Here is a 17427-nt window from a genome sequence, read left to right as displayed (position 1 = left end):
TGCGAGTTCCCCTCCGCGGTTCCCCTCTTATTTGCCCTGTACTAACAAACTTGAAAAAATAGATATTTCCTTAAGAACATTTTTGATCATACATTCACCCTAAATATAACTATTGCAAATATGTTTTTTATGCAACTCCTGTACTAAACAAACCTTTTCCCTTATGAAAATTGACGAAACTTCTGTTCAGAGTAAATTGGAGAGAGGCTCGCAAGATACGTCACAGTGTGGCCAATTTGTGTTTCAATAATGACAACTTCAACATATCATATCTTTTCAATTTTGTTATCGGATATTTCTCAAACTTTCACTAATTTGTTTCTTTCATTTTATCTGATTTGATTAAAACTAAGTTATTAGCAGGGCGGACCTCCCTTTCAACTGTAAATTATATTTTCGACCATGGCGCTAGATGTATAAGTATGTGTGTGTGTAGGGGGGGGGGCGTTCATATAAGTGTGGGCGAATCAAATCAATAGTTATCTTATAGATCAGGGCCCCGTCTTTGACATTAAACAATTGCGATTATTAGAATCAATCGCAACTCTTTGTAATACAGAGACACGATGAATTAATCGTCAATATTTAATATTCCCACGGCTGAAACTAAACAAAAGCTCATAATCAATCCGCTGATTAATGTGTGGGCTAGTTTCGATATCAGCCCACAAAGAATAAAGGAAATCTTACTGAATAACATAGCGGTCCCGAGGAAAGCATCGATCCTCCCACTTAAACATAGGCGTATGTCAAGGCGGCTTTGTAGACCTTTAAATTATATTTTTCAAGCACGTCATGAACATTGTGGTACTTTTTGTTATCGTATTGAAATGTTCATTATGAAGTCTATTAAAATTCATGGACATGATCATCATCACCATCTTGTATCAACGTCAGCATTTTCCCTCTTACGATGGTTACCCCCCCCCCCTTCCATTTCTTCTTGTCATGAGCATCCTCTTCATTTAGACCAACCTTACTGTTGTTTTAAAAAAACCATAATCTTTCCATTAAATATTCCGTATCCGTTTCCCCGTTATGCCATTCACTTCCAGATCCCATGCTCTTTTAACATGAGGCCTTATAGATCCTGCCTTTTATTCTCATCGTATACCTTCTACCCTCTACGATTGAGGCCAGCTCATTAATACTTCATCAACCCTAAATAACCAGGATAACCACCCCCAGCCAGCTACCCCCTAGGACACCTACCCCCTAGGGCAACCACCCGCTAGGACGACTTCCCCCTGGGACAACTACCCCCGGATAACTATCCTAGGGGGTAGTTGTCCGGGGGGGTAGTTGTCCTAGGAGGTAGTTGACTGGGGGTGGTGATCCGGGGTGGATGTCCAGGGGTAGGTGTCTGGATACACTCACATCCACCACTACTGATGATTTCTAAAGATAATAAAAACCTATCAACCTTCTCAACATCTCCCATATACGTCCCTTCTTGCTTCTTCTCTCTGTATCTCTTGCACTAAAAAAGAAGTAAAGCAAACAAGTAGTATTAATGTTGATAATGTGATTTATTCTATTTGAATAATACATGTACATGACAGTATGAATGTACCAATAACATTTTCTTATAAAAAAAATGTTTCCCCATGAAATGCAAAAATCATATTCCATAAAAACAGCCATTTGCTGTTACAAAAACAGTTCTTAACCTTTATGACCCTTTAACAGGAGTCAACCGAAAACATAACAGCAGCGCCATTTAGAAATCTTGCCAATTCACAAATCGCACAATAAATTTTTCTTACATCAAATGCAATTAAAACCTCATAGAGGATATGTTTCTTTCACAATAAAATGTACATGTCTGAGAAAATTTGCACTCAAAGTCTTAACCATGCAAAACCAATACCAATATCAATCTGTATGAGCAAACAAAACAATCTACATATAGTTATGCTGGCTTGTAAAAGGATCATAAAAATGGAATGAATACTTAAACTTGCGACCAGCGCAAGGGATTTTTTATTTACATCTTAAGTAAATAGTTTACATTTTGTGTGCCTGAGTACGTGTGCTTGAGTACGTGTGTTAAAAAGAACATTAAATTACATTAATAGTATCACCCTCATCTAATAAGCTTTTCTTTAAAAAATATAATAAAGGACATTTTGATTATTTAAAACAAATCAATAAATTCGATAATTTCTTTCGTCAATTCACTTTGCCATCAATGGGAATTCTAATCATTCCTTTTCATGATGAATCATATTGAGTAAATTAAGTTAAATGGGTACCCGGTAAGATGAGACCGTCATTGTTAATCAAACAGTTTTTGAGCGTCAAGTAACGCCCGGCTGGAATGCTCCCCAGAGAGTGGAGATTGTGCACACAGTGTGTGCGGGCAAGTATTGAATCCAATGGCCGGGATAATAATATATCTGTAAAGCGCTTAGAGACACCGTAGATGATTGTATTAAGCGCTATATAAAAGCGGAATATAATTATATTACACTAAGGAAAATTAGATATTTTAGGAAAATCAACCACATTTATACTGTGAATGCTTGATTCTACCGATGCTCTGATGCACCTCCTTACAAGGATACAGCCTTTAGAATTCTTAGAAATAAATTTGTACATTAAACACAAAATCCCAGCTATTATGTCTGGGAGCACAAATGGTTATACTAGTTTTATAATGGTTATACAAGTTTTTATGATGCTGTGAATACTTGAAAATGCGACCAGCGCAAAAGATTATATATAAAACAAACTTTCCCCCTTTTAGGGTGTGACACATAAACTATGGCAGAAATATGTAGTATACAATCAAGACAACCAAAAAAAAAAATATATAATATATGTATATATAAAATTCCCGATACTGAAGATGTAAACAGAAAGAGGGTACGAACCAATGGATGATAGGATGATGAGTATTTAAATTCTATCACATGTTGTCGGTAAACCCAGTCCATTTGTATAAATGTTGTAAACGATAACAAGCAAATAGAAAATCGGTTACATAGATGAGCTGACATACCAAGATGTTAATCATGTTTTTCATATCAGAGTTGAATCATATTAGAGTTGAAATTACTTTTACAACTTTAAAGATGCATACAGATCTTTTCTGTGTCCTCCATAACATCGTTCATTTAATTTAGTTGATCACATATTACAACCATCAAACCTTATAGGACACGTCTATGTAGTGGTAGGAGTGGTCTTTTTCTTTGCCGCTGCTAACTGCTTCTTCACAAACTCCCATTTGACTGGGCAATGGCTCTTTAATTCAGTTGCTATGTCTTCTGGTAAACTCCACGTGGTGGTGTTTGCCTTGGTGTCCAAGAAGAAGATGCGACCTTGTGTCTTACCAGGTTCATTGTCTACATGCATCATCCATCCCTGTACAAGAATGGACTCTTCCAAATACAGACCGCACGTGCACTTCTTACGGCTTGCATGGATGACGTCTGACTGCCTGCATAGCTCTAGGACCATCTTGATCCGATCCAGGTCAGGATGGTCTGCTTCTGAGTAATCATGACCCCGACTGTACTCGGATACAGGTCTAGGAATTGGCATTGGAGGGCGGTAGTCGATCTTATCCGTAGATGACGCTCCTGCTGCTTCTGCTCCTCCCACTGCTCCACCTACTGCTCCACCTTCTCCATCTTCTCCATCATCATGAGGATCCTCGTATAGCTCCATGGCGGGTTGTCTTTGAGGTGGTCCTGGTTCAGGTATAGGTGGGAGCTTGGATTGACTGTGTCTAGACTGAGTCTGATCCTGCTTCGGTGAAGGCGGTACTCGAACAAACGTCCTTGTCTGGGGCGAACCCTGAGGCAATTCCTCCACAGAATTCGCCCGACGATTGTTCTTGCCAAGTCGTTTACGCTGTCGTTCCATGGTGGTAACAACTGGCGTGGTGGGGCCATTCTTTCGTAATGTGGAGGTAGCAGCAGGCGCTGAAGACGGTGGTGAAAGGACGCCATCTCTATTACATTGTACAGGGTGCCTAAGAAAGACAGGACTGTCTGTCTTTCCTGGAATGTTTGTTTGCTCGTAATACTCGATCATGTCTTCTAGACTAGAAAACTTTTTTCCTGTGCCGACTACGTTGAAGCAGCTAGTAGCTTGAACCACTTGGAAGTGATACAAATGGAGAGGGTCGATCCTGCAAGGGGAGGGGGAGCACAGAAATTCAAAATAGATATACCGGTAAGAATAATCTAACAGCAAAAGCGTAAAATCCCACTGTACAAATGGACCGAGTGACCTTTTTAATTTTGTTTTATTGCATATTGGATTCGACACGATATGGGTTGAATCCAGCATATTAAAAGCCGCCTTTGAAAAGGTGGTCAAGTTAAGATTTGGTACATTATTTTATTTAGCGATAAATATTATTGGATGAATTTAATGGTAGCCTAATCGTGCTTCATATAGTGTCATATAACTTGTGTTAGCAGTTAATAACACTATGTTTGAAACGATGAAGAAGGCCTTCAAATATACCACATCTTGTAAAGGATGTGTTAGATGTTTCTCGTATCAAACAAGGTTATCTTCTCAAAAATGATGTCATCTTTGCTTCTGTGTACCATATATAGTCACATCGTATTCACAAATTAAACGATATCATGGAACACAGCCAATATAGGACGGTTCAAACAGTAATTACAATAATTAATCACAGTAGTTATGATGCAATATTTACATGAAACGAAAATGAAATTGACTTGTAAAAACACATAATATGGGTGGACGTAAAACCAAAATACTTCTGCATTATAATGATGATCATCCCACATCAAATACTAGACTATTGATATTAAGTTACACGTTGCTTTATGAGTAATGTGTCGCATGATAAAGGTTAACACTAACAACAGACCAAATTTGACCTGTAAACTTGTCACATTTGCCATTAAAGAAACGAGAGGGGGGGGGGGGGCACACACTGTCTGGACGTGAAGTTTCACTTCCTTTTAGTATTCACAGTAATTGAAGAGCTCCTTAAACAAGAGGAAACCGGAGTCTGAATGAGGAAGTCATTATCTATAAATATAATCTGAATAGTCGCAAAAGACTAGTAAGCAAATTATTATATGCAAATACACATAAAATAGTATATTTCTTTCTTCCTTACTCAGATAGTATTGTGCTTCCTCATCGTACACGACAATATTGATATATAGACAATCATAAATATCACTTTGAAGTCATTTTGTTAATTTCCTAATACATGTACTCTCTTAATATCACTTAAATTGTATATCCTTATTAAGACTTAAATCATGTTAAAAGATCTTTAAAATTAATTAAAATAGCCATGTTTACACAATTAAAAGTTTTAACGAGATTGACTTTTGTAAATAAATCTTTGAGGACTTAAATCTTCTCGTCAATCAGAATGTTCGTAGATGTTGTCATGCGTGCGCACGCAGTCAAAAGTACATCTTATTGGATATAAACATTAAACCACTATATAGCCTTGAATTTTAAGTATTTTATCGATGGATTTAATATGTTAAGTCATATGAAAGTCTTGTTTTCAATTCCAAAAATATGTCCCCGGTTTCGAAATATCTTGGACTTTAAAAAGGAATCCTTCGGACTTGAAACTAAGTCTTAGAAATTAAGAAAGTCAACCTTGTTATACCATACACCAATCTCAGTGTATCCAAAAATATGTCCCCGGTTTCGAAATATCTTGGACTTTAAAAAGAAATCCTTCGGACTTGAAACTAAGTCTTAGAAATTAAGAAAGTCAATCTTGTTATACCATACACCAATCTCAGTGTATTTGGAATGCATCTTTCTGAAATGTCCTCATGAATACTTACACGACTGACATGGTGACTGCTTGTGAATTGCTCTTGCTATCTCTCATAAGATATGAGCCAGTTTTAAAAAGATGATTTTTGAATGCCTCTTCCTCCTGTATGAACGAGATTAGGATGATATGAATGAAATACACGATTAATGTTTAAAGGTACAAAAAAGTCTGTCTGTAAAAAAACAGAGTTGGGCAAACTTGAAACAGACAGAATATCCTGGAGAAAGTTCATCCGTGGGGTCACCAGGAATTGGGGAAGACCCGTTAGCACTTGACAACAACAAACCAGATTGGATATGAATCGGGACTGTTGACCAATGATTGGATGGGGACGATCCCATTCACTGGCCTCATGTACTTCTCAACACCGTTTGTTTCTAAATATATTTACTTCACATGTTTCATGTTAACTTTTATGTCATCAGTCTTATAATACATCACGCATGTTAATTAAAAATGGAAGTAGAGAAAGGACGAGTTTCAAGTATTTTTTCATGTACAATGGTGTGACATTATACGTTGTAATTGCAAATAGTGAACAGTACTCGTAAGTCTAAGACATATCTAAACAATCTTGATCAGGACTAGATCACTCAAGTACATCATGATAACTATTCCATAAAGAGTAGAAAGCACCATTTACTTTGAGAACTTGAGAGAAATTTATTGCAATTATAGATTTTGCGAGGTAGAAATAACCAGATTGCGAAGTAAAATATGCAATTTGCCTTTAGAACCCGACCATAACAGATTGAGGTGGAATTTGTTTTCTTCTTTTAATAATCTACTTAGTGCCAGTGTGTTCCTGATTCGTGAAGTCGTAAATTCAGTGAACTGTGGTATATAAAAATATTATTATCAAATAAAGATAACAAATTCCTCGCAAAATATTCCCTTGAGGTTTTGCAATTTTTTGATCCGTAAGGGCCATGCTTAAACATTGAACTTCAGTTCATGATGAAATATTTTTAACCTCAAGCATGAATTTTGTTAAATTGTTTAATAGTCTTGTCATTAGGGTTTAATTTAACATACCTCTTAATTTCCCGTCCATGCATATTTTGTGATTATACTCAAACTTGAAATATCATTGGTCCCTAATTACACACAAAGACTTGGTCCTCAAAAAGTACGTTAAAATCAGCTTTGTGTACTATCGAAAGACTAGAATACATGAACTACAAGAGAAAGTTCAAGTGAAGTTTACTGCTCATTACCATTCAGATGCAAGGGCGAAATTGCAAGTCGACAAATGTTTACACGTGACAGTGCTTAACCGCTTAAAAATGCACGAGTACTTAAATTGGAAAATCTAGTTGAGTATTTCTAAGAAAGAAATCTCATAAAACATTAAAAATAAAAATAAAGGTAACCAAAGTGCAAAGGGAAAACGACCAGAAAAAAACTAAACACATACGATGTATTTTGATAATTACTACATGACATCGCATTTCATCACCTTCCGTGTTTGTAAACTTAATTCATTCTGTTTAATCTACGTATTCAGAACGTACCCCTTTCCCTTTCATTCTCTGCCTTTTATTATTCATTCTGGTGGTTTGTTGTTTAAAAAAAGATTAAACACAAGCAACAAAAAAACTAAAACATAAAAAATTCTCTCCTCTATACAGTATTGAGCTATTCAGCTATTTTATGATATCACGTCATAAACTTAATGTGGGGTCTCCCGGGGGTCTCCCTATTATTAATGATCGGCGGTATTTTTCTTGTAATAGGTTTGTTCAATAACAATTTCCTTTAAAAATTCGCTGTCAAAATTGTATGTGAAATTAGAGTCTCAAGTAGATAACGGATTAATCATAAATGCTAGCTGCCTCTCGCAACCATGCAACCCCAAAGCAAAGTCAATAACATTGTTTAGATTGCACCTGTGTGAATAAATCGGTATTGAATCAGGCGATCATTGTGTCTAATTTCTCCCGTTTTACCACGGTGGAATGGTTGGCTTTTGGCGGGGGATTTCACATAAAGGATACCACCACAATATGGTTCACTCGGTTCACGCTGATGTCTTCTTAACAATAAAAACTTGTTTGTTAACTTTGTCGAGTGATATGTGACATGTAGTATTGAGATCTCTACGTATTTCGCAGTTCAGCTTATTTATGACTCATGTAGTCTCATTGTCTGTTGAGCAGTAATCGTCTTTGTTATATAGTGTACTAACGTCCAAGCTTAAAACACTGTTATTCAATTGAGAGTGAAACTTAACTCACATATCCCTGCATGCAGAGTGTACCAAGCTAATAAGCACCAGTAAATTGTAGTCGAATATCGACGACTTGATTTGGATTCAATGTTTAAACAAACATACACAAGGCATCTATTAACTTAAGTAACATTAATTTGTGTAAAGGCATCTTAATACTATATCATTATGTGTCATTTTAACGAAAAGAATTAGACCAACCACAACCATCTTTACCACAGCAGTTTGATATCAATCAAGACAATAACAAATCGCCATTAAACGTCAACCCTGTGACCCACTCTCTTTCAGACTTTAAAAGTGTATGACAACAACAACATCAGAGCAATATGACCTTCGTGTACGCCATGCCAAATCATCGATTCATAAAAAACGGGATAAACCATTTTTTTGCAGAAATGTGTCTATAAACGATCCCAACAATTACACGAAGAAATTATAAGAACTCATTAGGGACTAGAACTATCATAGAACTATCATGAGAAATAATTGGTTGGAACGTCTCTACTTTAATAAAAATGACTGTGAAATGTTGTTTCTTTGCCACCCGTTTGATGTTTTGTTCGGGGGGGGGGGGGTACTCACATACGGGGGTGCCGCTCTAATGGGTGACTTTTCCCCAAAAAAAATCCCTAAAAATGTTCCACTTTTAACAAAAAATACCATTAAAATGTGTCCGTTTTTTTCTTCAAAAAACATCCCGAAAATTGTGGAAAATGGGTCTTTTTACGAGAAAAAAATGCCCCAAATGACCCCCAATAATGGGTATGGTTTTCAAGGCTTGAGCGGCACATCCCCATCCAAACCAAATCTGACTATCCTCCCCCTCCCGGTTTTGTTTGTTTGTTTTGATTTTAATATTTTATCCTGTTCAATGTGTTAATATATTTCATGAGTTTTGTCTGGGGCTGTCGTATTACCAAGCAATCTGCTTACAATGACAGTCCTTCTTCCGCAAATAATTTTATAATGTTTTATCATGTTTGAGGAAATTTAGTATTTATGACAGTTTATCATTTCGTTTTTGAAAATAACAATTTATATATATGTATTTGCTTATTTATGATTCATTGTCAGAAAAATACTTATTGTACTTTATATTATCATTGTTATCGAAAAACTGTATGTTTACATGAATGCAGAAGAAAATGTTGTATGCTGTATCTCACCTGATCTTCAGTGAGGTAGGCATGGTAGAAAGCGAAGCCGGAAGCATGCTCCGAAATCCTCATCGAAGATAAAGGTCTGTTTGGAGTTCCAGTCGTATCACGCGCACTTTGTGTCTGGCCTCCATTCTTAATATCAAAGACAATAGAATTCATAAACATCGTGATAATGGCATGTTGTAATTACGATTCGAAAAATTGGTTTCAGTCCCACAGCATTACGATATAAATCAATAGTTTTCCTCCGAAAGTAAAACTGTCTGTGTGTCTTCACGTAGTAAGCGATAAATGTGAGGAGTTGAGAGTGCATATATTTGCAAGTTCTTTGTGTTGTTGAGTTATGAACTTACATCGAACTATTTGTCACATGAATGCTTCTCTTATTATATCCTGGTACAATTATCATCGCGCAATCACAATGCAAATATAACGTTTTATTCGTAGAATTTACAGTTAAGTTGCTTAAATTATTGTTATGGGATTTTTTTCCTTCTGAATATCATTTCTTTTTAGTTCATGTCGTTCATTCCATAAACGCATGAATCACCGTCATAAAGTGCAATTTTGGAATTTTGATTGGAAAATTTATATCCTCAATTATTACGACATACTCCATTAAACATTCATTATTGTTGTTTTTTCATAATTAGTAGTGCTTCTACGAGCAATTTTGCTGTTAAGGCATTACTTACTGCTTGATCAACAAGTTGCAACGGAGGTGGTATATGTCGATTGCGTTTCTGTCGTCCAGATGTTCCCGATGATTCGGTCCCATTCCCGGTAGAGGAAGACGGTCTGTTCCCGGGACCGAAGGAATTATTTGGTCTAAAAAATTTCATCATACCTGCCATTAGGGTATCACTCGTTCATTACCAGAGATATATTCTTCATAAATGATGACTTTTCCGATTAGATATGAAATTCAAGCGAGACATGGCTCGTCCCTTGTGCAAGTTCACTTTGTAGGGCTCTTCCCTCTTCTTTCCAACATATCCACGTTGTCGTTTAATTTCTCCGTAAAAAGACAAGGATGAGATCCAACACCTTTGTCAGATCCTCTTGAGTTCACTGCAGAGATTTACAACGAGTTCACTGAAGTTCCATGCTTGCAATTATCCATAGCATCTCCGTCCTATTAAAAAAAAAAAAAAAAAAAAAAAAAAAAAAAAAAAATATATATATATATATATATATATATATATATATATATATATACACACACCTATGAATAGAATTATCCTCTCCCTATTTATATCGCTGAAAATAGAGTCGCTGACCTGTACCTTCGAACATTGTAACACGCAGTAAATAAATATCAAATAAATCGTCCTCATTATCTACGACATGCAATAAATATTTTCATTCATTGTTGACATGCTTTATGAAAGGGGAAGAAAGCTTTTTCCCCGTGTGTTTAAAAAACAAACAGAATTATGCATGAATATACAATGTAGCTTTGTTAAATCATACGAACAAAAACTATTTAATGTGGTAAGAACTAGCTAAAGGTAGTTCCTTATTATAAAAGGGGATGGGGCCAGGGTGTACCTGTGCCATCTAATGTTGAATAGCCCATCGATACAATGCAATACTAAGTCAAATCAACACATTAAGAATATACTGGCTCCTGAATCATTATTCAGTATGTGGTAGAAAGAAGAAAAAAATCTCATAAGCTTCCGAAAATCATCTCATAATTTCAGAGTATGATTAATCATGTGATTACTCCAAGGGAAGGCTAATCGCTAATTGCTATAATGTGGCTAACGTTCGAGACTGATATGACTACAAAATGAAGTAGAACAATATGAAATTCGGAAATGATAATGGGATGCAGAAATCCGAGGTCAAACCTCCATACAAAAAATATCTCTTTGAAGTGCGATGGCCCCATAACTCATAATAATGACCTGTAGACCTTGTATATTACTAGACTAGTTGACTATACGTACATGTAAATGACCGTGATTAATTGTTAAGTATTTTATCACAACAAATGCCATTTATAGATTGACGTAATATGACATTGACCATTAAAGACGGCACACTGCATTCTGTCCTTTCTGTTATGTAACAACAAAAGTTAGATCTGTGTTTCTGAATAAAATATTTCAATTCCAGGTCATAGAGCTTATTAGAGCTCACAAACCAGGCCCCTTATTTTCTTCACAAGAAACATAATTTTTAAACGTTCTGTCATAAGACCGGGATATAGTTTCCCGTGACAGATAAAAAGAGGCCAAATAATTTATGTCCATGGTCAAATCTTTCGGAAATTGCCTAATCAAATAATATCACAGAATGCCATTAACCATCAATATGTTAACCCCCAAATCTGGACCGCCCACTCGCTATATTACCAAAATTCACATGGTCACATTAAGATAATTATTCGTCCAAAATTAAATGCGGTTTGAACTTTGAAGAAAAGAAAATAGGAAAGAACACCATCAATTTCATACAACTTTTACTTTCCAGACAAGTTCGCAGACTGGTGACAGAGTTTTGATAAGGATCGATACTCGGATCAATACACTTTTATTATGTTGAAGCATAATTAATATGACAATACACTGTTGGTCATAAAGGTGGAATAATTATTTTTATCCCAATTTATGGAATGATTTTGACGATGAAGTATTCCTAATAGATCTAGATAATATAGTATAGGCCTACATTCTTAGACTTTATTGAATAAAAATTGGCGAGTGTTTGTATTGCGGGACTGCTAAATGATAATTGTTCTACTATGCTAATCAAGCAGGGGACCTACGTCTTTAAGTCATAACTGACAGTAATTAGGATTAATGCCTCACAAAAGGGCACTGATATAAACACATCGACACGGTTTTGATCCTGGGGCCTCACAGTAACGAGGCTATTGTTTGGCTACTGAATCGTGACTGTGCGCAGCCGGGGCTAGGGTACGCCGCCACCCCACAAATACGGCAACAACAAAAAATGCAATAAATTATCAATAATTCATTGCATTTTCCCCCGGTCCCCAACAGGAAAAAATCCTCTGTATAGGGCAATGCATTATTGTACAAGGCTTGGCCACACACAGGATTTTTTTCTGTGAGGAATCGAGGCAAAATGCAATAAATTATTGATAGTTCATGGCACTTTTGTTTGTATCTGTGGGGGCGGCGGCGTACCATAGCCCCCGCTGCGTACAGCCATGATTCAGTGGCTATGCGATGGCATCGTTACTGGAGGCCCCAGGATCAAAACCGTGTCGCTGAGCTATAAAAGTGACATTTTGTGAGGCATTAATCCTCATTACTGTCAGTTATGACTTAAGGACGTAGGTTCCCTAGTCGATTAGCATAGTAGCACACATATGCTTTAGCAGTCACGCAAAACAAACACTCGCAAATTATTATTCAATAAAATCCGAGATTGTATACTATTATCTAGATCTATTAGGAATAAATCATTGTCAAAATCATTCCATAAATTGGGGTAAAAATAATTATGCCACCTTTATGACCAACAGTGTATATCAGGTAGACAGTTAGGCAGTCAGTTAGGTAGCAGGATATTGAGCTTTGACGTATTACATAAATACGATGACATGACCCAAAACGCAAATACATCCACTGGTGGTCGTGAAACCTCTTGAACTACTACATGATTTGATAAATTGACATGAAAATGTTTGGCACAGACTTCAGGAGATCACTTCATTCTCTATATAGAAACTCCATCAGAACAGGATGTATTATGTCATGCAAATCAAACAATTGAATATTCGTATGTGGAACATTTGATTTCCAACCCGTTAAAAACCTGAGATACATGTACATTAGAGCTCTAAGTTTGTACAGTACGGTATCCATAGGTTTGTTTTTTATTTAATTTTTTAAATAAATCTTTGCCCGGAAATTATTAAGTAAAAAATAAATAAAATAAAACTGTTCATATAGCAATTAAACACATGTCTACATGCCAGGTTGATACTAATGCATGGGCCTGGTGTAAAATATTTATTATTGACATCATGTTCATTATTATTGACTTTACGAAGTTGTAGAATTGTTTTTTAGAATGTATACGCGCGCTATATAAGTTGAAATTATCATTATTATTATTATTTATTCAGGCAATAATCTTAGAATTCAGGCAAACACAATTTTGTCCATATTATATGCACATTTCTTTATGTGAGAATATCGAACAACCAAATATGCCTATATAGTATACCGCGGCATAAGCAACCAGTAGCACATAGGTGTGGTATAAAATATATACCAATGCCGCCCTGTATTGCAGGCCTACTGTATCCTGCATAATCATATATCTACACGTACACTGTATATAACTTTTAACAAAGATTAAGAAAGAAATGTTCCCATCTTTCTGAGTACTGGTTATTTAGGCCTACCTACAAAGAAAGATTCCACGAAGCGGTCATATTCAGAAATAACCACAACATGCATAAAGGATATATAGACACCAATATTTAATTGACTTACCATCAAACGTTGCACTGTTTCCCCCGCCAATGGGTGTACTACATAGCAGGCACTAGCTTCCGCCAACAACAGAATCATAACATTGCATGTTCGTCCAGAATCACCAAAACAGTTCAGAAAATCGGATTAAGTAAGTCATAACATTGCATGTTCGTCCAGAATCCACCAAAACAGTTCAGAAATCAGATAAAGTTAGTCCTTTTCTCTCCTTATGATATTGTATTCTCGAACAAACGATTAAAATATGTGTATAACAATCACACCAGCTACTACTTGGTCATATAGCAAGCCTTCGACTGACAAGAGTGCTCAGATCGATAGCTACATAATGTACAAGCAGTTATATGAATATTTTTCTTCTTTCGGTTTCTTTTCAGAGTTTAGCGTGGTATTATTATGGTGACGCACTGTGTGATAAGCCTATTATGGAACTTCTATAGCTATCTATATACCTGGTACTACATGTACCACTAACATGTATGGGTGAATATAATACTTGCACGCACGTTCGCAGAGCGCAGTCATATAAAGGGGTTATTATTGGGCAAGAATACAATCCAAGGGATTTTCTGTTGGTTATGTTTGCTGAAGTCTGGTTCAAGGGTCAGAGCTTGAATACATACCGCTGGCGAATATCCGTATATATGATGGGCATCCCCTCTACTTTATACATGTTTTTCTTCCCATATGATTGTTAGTAGTTCAATGTTTAATCATGGTCTTAATTAGCATTTACTTCTTGGATCAATGCTACAACAGCTCTAGGGATCGTATTACATTAGTAATATGAGAGAGTTGGAATGGCTTCCTGGTAATACTTTATTCAGCCTTTGCAATTTCAAAAGATTTCATGTTCTTGTCAATATATTGGCGAAGTTTATCCAATTAACGGCCGATGTGTCTTATAATGTAGAAGGACATAATATATTCTGCAAATTAATGATTTAAGGTGGTCGAGGCTTGTAAAGCGGCATAGCCAGTGGGTGTAGTGTAATATAAAGGGTAATTTGGGGCATCAGTCCTACTCTTATCTAAACTTCTATCTAAACTTATCTCATCTTTCCCCCCCCCCCCTGGGGAAAAAAAGGGGGAAAGGAGGGGGAAAGAAGGGGAAAAAAAGGAGGGAAAAAAAGAAGGGAAAAAAAAGAAGGGAAAAAAAAGGAGGAACAAAAAGAGAGAGAGAGAAGGAAAAGAAGGGAAAGAGGAGAGAAAGGGAAAGAAAGAAGAGTAAGAAGAAAAGAAAAGGGGAAGAAGTGATCGTGGGGGGGCGAAAGAGCCTCGCCTCCCCCTCCCCCAATCAAAAAAATAAGAGAGAAGGAAGGAAATAGAAAGAAGAGGTATCAGTTGCAATTTTCCGCCACCAAGTTGTGGATCGGGTTGGGGGTGGGGCAAAATGCCCTTGCTTCCCCCCGCCCCTCTAAAAACAAAAGAGAGAAAGAAGGAAAAGGAAAAAAAGGAGAGCTAAAAGGGAGCGGGAAAAAAAGGTGAAAAGAAGGGAAAATAGATCATTTGCAGTTAATCCCGCCAACAACGTGTGGAGAAGGGTGGGGGCCGAAATGACCTTGCCTCCCCACCCCCCCCCCATCAAGCCTAAAAGAGAGTGAAGGAAGGGAAGGGAAAGGGAAAGAGGAGAGAAAGGGAAAGAAAAAAAGAAAGAAGAAAGGTAGGGGAGATCAGTTGCGATTTTTCCGCCAACAAAGTGTAGATCGGGGGGGGGGGGGGGAGGGGCGGGGCACTGGCGTATTGATCGTGGAGAGGGCTCGGGGGAAATAAAATTAAAAAGTGGTTTATTTCTAATTCCATAACGGTGGTTTACACATAATGCTCAAATGACATAATTTTCCGAGATTTTGCCTCATTCTTTAGTAAATTATACATTTTAATGCGTTTGTAAATTAACAGCCAGGCAAGAAATATGCTTCTTGAGATGCCTACATGTCAGGGCCCGTGGAACGGCGGGGATCGGAAGCCTCCAGCTCCCCCCCCCCCCCCCCCCCAATTTTTTGAAAAGCATTTTAAAGAGAAATAGAAAGAAAGAGAGCAAGAAAGAAAGAATAGTTAACTACCAGTGTCACAACAAAATAAGGTATCAAAAATTGCTCATCTGACCGTAATTAAACGCCTAAAACCCCTGAGCTTCTGGGGGCTCCGCCCGCTGGACCTCACGCCAATCAGTGTCCTGCCAGTGTCACAAATAAAGTATAAAAATATTTTAGTCCGGCAGCCAAATCCAGATTATTGGCCTAACCTTGTTTTAGGGTCTATAGTTTTTTTTTCAATGGATTATGATTGCCTAAACCTTCTGTTTGAAGAATCCGATTGCTGACACTCTGTCAGCCTTGAGCAATTTAAGATATGTGACGTCATACAAAATGGCCGCCAAAGTACATGATTTTTCACTAAAAATGTATAATAAATATATAATAGGGCCTTTTCTACAATTTTGGGCAGCCAAATGTCTGTATCTCTCTACGACCATCACTAAAAATTGTTTCGTGATGTTGCACGGCCATAGATGACAAGCTAATTTGCATATTTTGAAATAGCGCCCTCTATAAATATATTAATTTTGCATAAAAAATAGGTGTGCTAATTTCTTTTTTCTCAATGGATTATGATTGCCTAAACCTTCTATTTGAAGAATCCGATTGCTGACACTCAGTCAACCTTGAGCAATTTAAGATATGTGACGTCATACAAAATGGCCGCCAAAGTACATGATTTTTCTCTAAAAATGTTTAATAAATATAAAACAAGGATTTTTCTACAATTTTGGGCTGCCAAATGTCTGTATCTCTTTAGGACCATCACTAAAAATTGTTTCGTGATGATGCACGGCCATAGATGACAAGCTAATTTGCATATTTTGAAATAGCGCCCTCTATAAATATATTAATTTTGCATAAAAATAGGTGTGCCAGCCAAATGCCAATGTCTTAGATCTACGTCACGTTAAACACATATTATATGCTTCGTATGCATGAAATAATTACGATTGTGCAGCTTTAACCTTACATATTTTTTGGTCTAAATTAAGATACATGTAAAGAAACCAAGATCTACAAGAGAATCAGTGAGAAGTGATTTTACGGTACATTATTGTTCCATTCATAGGCTTTATTTAGATCAGCATTGATCCAGCGTTAGTGAATGATGATAAAGCATTTGGCATCGGTACCAGACAGATGCATGAGTTTTAACAGAAGTTACCTGGTGGATTCTATGACACAATTTCCAAGAAAGTCTACAACGGGTACCTGACAAAAATTGTCAGCCCAGACACCAACTGTAAACCAAAGTGTTTGTGGAGTTTCATAAACGGCAAGCGATGCGATGCTTCAGGGTTGGCTCCATTGAAATAATCTAATGGAATGACTTACTCAGATAGCCTCTCAAAGGCGAACATTCTAAGTAATCAGTTTTCACCCATCTTCAACTGCAATGAAGAAATGACTAGTCTGAGAGACAAAGGACGAAGCCCCTACCCAACCATGGATCAAATTAATATCTCGCCACCAGGGGTTCTGAAGATCCTGTCTGAGCTTGATGTTCATAAAGCCACTGGTCCTGACCAAATCCCAGCCAGACTTCTGACCACCAAACTGACACCTGTGTTCCCTCTATTCTTCCAAGCCTCCCTTAACCAGAGCGTGCATACCTGATAAATGGAAGATGGCTATATATATTGATCCCATCTTCAAGAAAGCTGACCGTAGCAAGCCAGAGAACTACAAAGCTCTCTCTCGG

At 37.0% G+C, this 17427-nt stretch overlaps 1 protein-coding gene across 1 annotated transcript; it reads right to left on the bottom strand.

Annotated features, from left to right (window-relative positions):
- Positions 1-1510: 1510 nt before the first annotated feature.
- On the bottom strand, positions 1511-14178 carry LOC100889775. The gene is made up of 5 exons (XM_030972717.1): positions 13681-14178; positions 9895-10334; positions 9206-9331; positions 5814-5908; positions 1511-4141 (listed from the first exon to the last, which is right to left on the bottom strand). Exons 2-5 carry the CDS (start codon positions 10051-10053, stop codon positions 3169-3171), a joined length of 1353 nt encoding a protein of 450 aa, XP_030828577.1. The 5' UTR covers positions 10054-10334; positions 13681-14178; the 3' UTR covers positions 1511-3168.
- Positions 14179-17427: the final 3249 nt, after the last annotated feature.

The sequence above is a fragment of the Strongylocentrotus purpuratus genome, unplaced genomic scaffold, assembly GCF_000002235.5.
Source record: "Strongylocentrotus purpuratus isolate Spur 01 unplaced genomic scaffold, Spur_5.0 spur5_scaffold_6, whole genome shotgun sequence".
Classification (NCBI taxonomy): Eukaryota; Metazoa; Echinodermata; class Echinoidea; order Camarodonta; family Strongylocentrotidae; genus Strongylocentrotus; species Strongylocentrotus purpuratus.
Note: the sequence above shows the minus strand (reverse complement) of the source record. Positions and strands in the feature narration are given on the sequence as shown.

Coding starts and splice junctions, on each gene's coding strand:
- LOC100889775 (XM_030972717.1), bottom strand. CDS start 10,053: ATGGCAGGTATGATGAAATTTTTTAGACCAAATAATTCCTTCGGTCCC. Junction 9,332..9,894: donor TGCAACTTGTTGATCAAGCA/GTAAGTAATGCC, acceptor TTTGATATTAAG/AATGGAGGCCAGACACAAAG. Junction 5,909..9,205: donor CCTACCTCACTGAAGATCAG/GTGAGATACAGC, acceptor TCGTTCATACAG/GAGGAAGAGGCATTCAAAAA.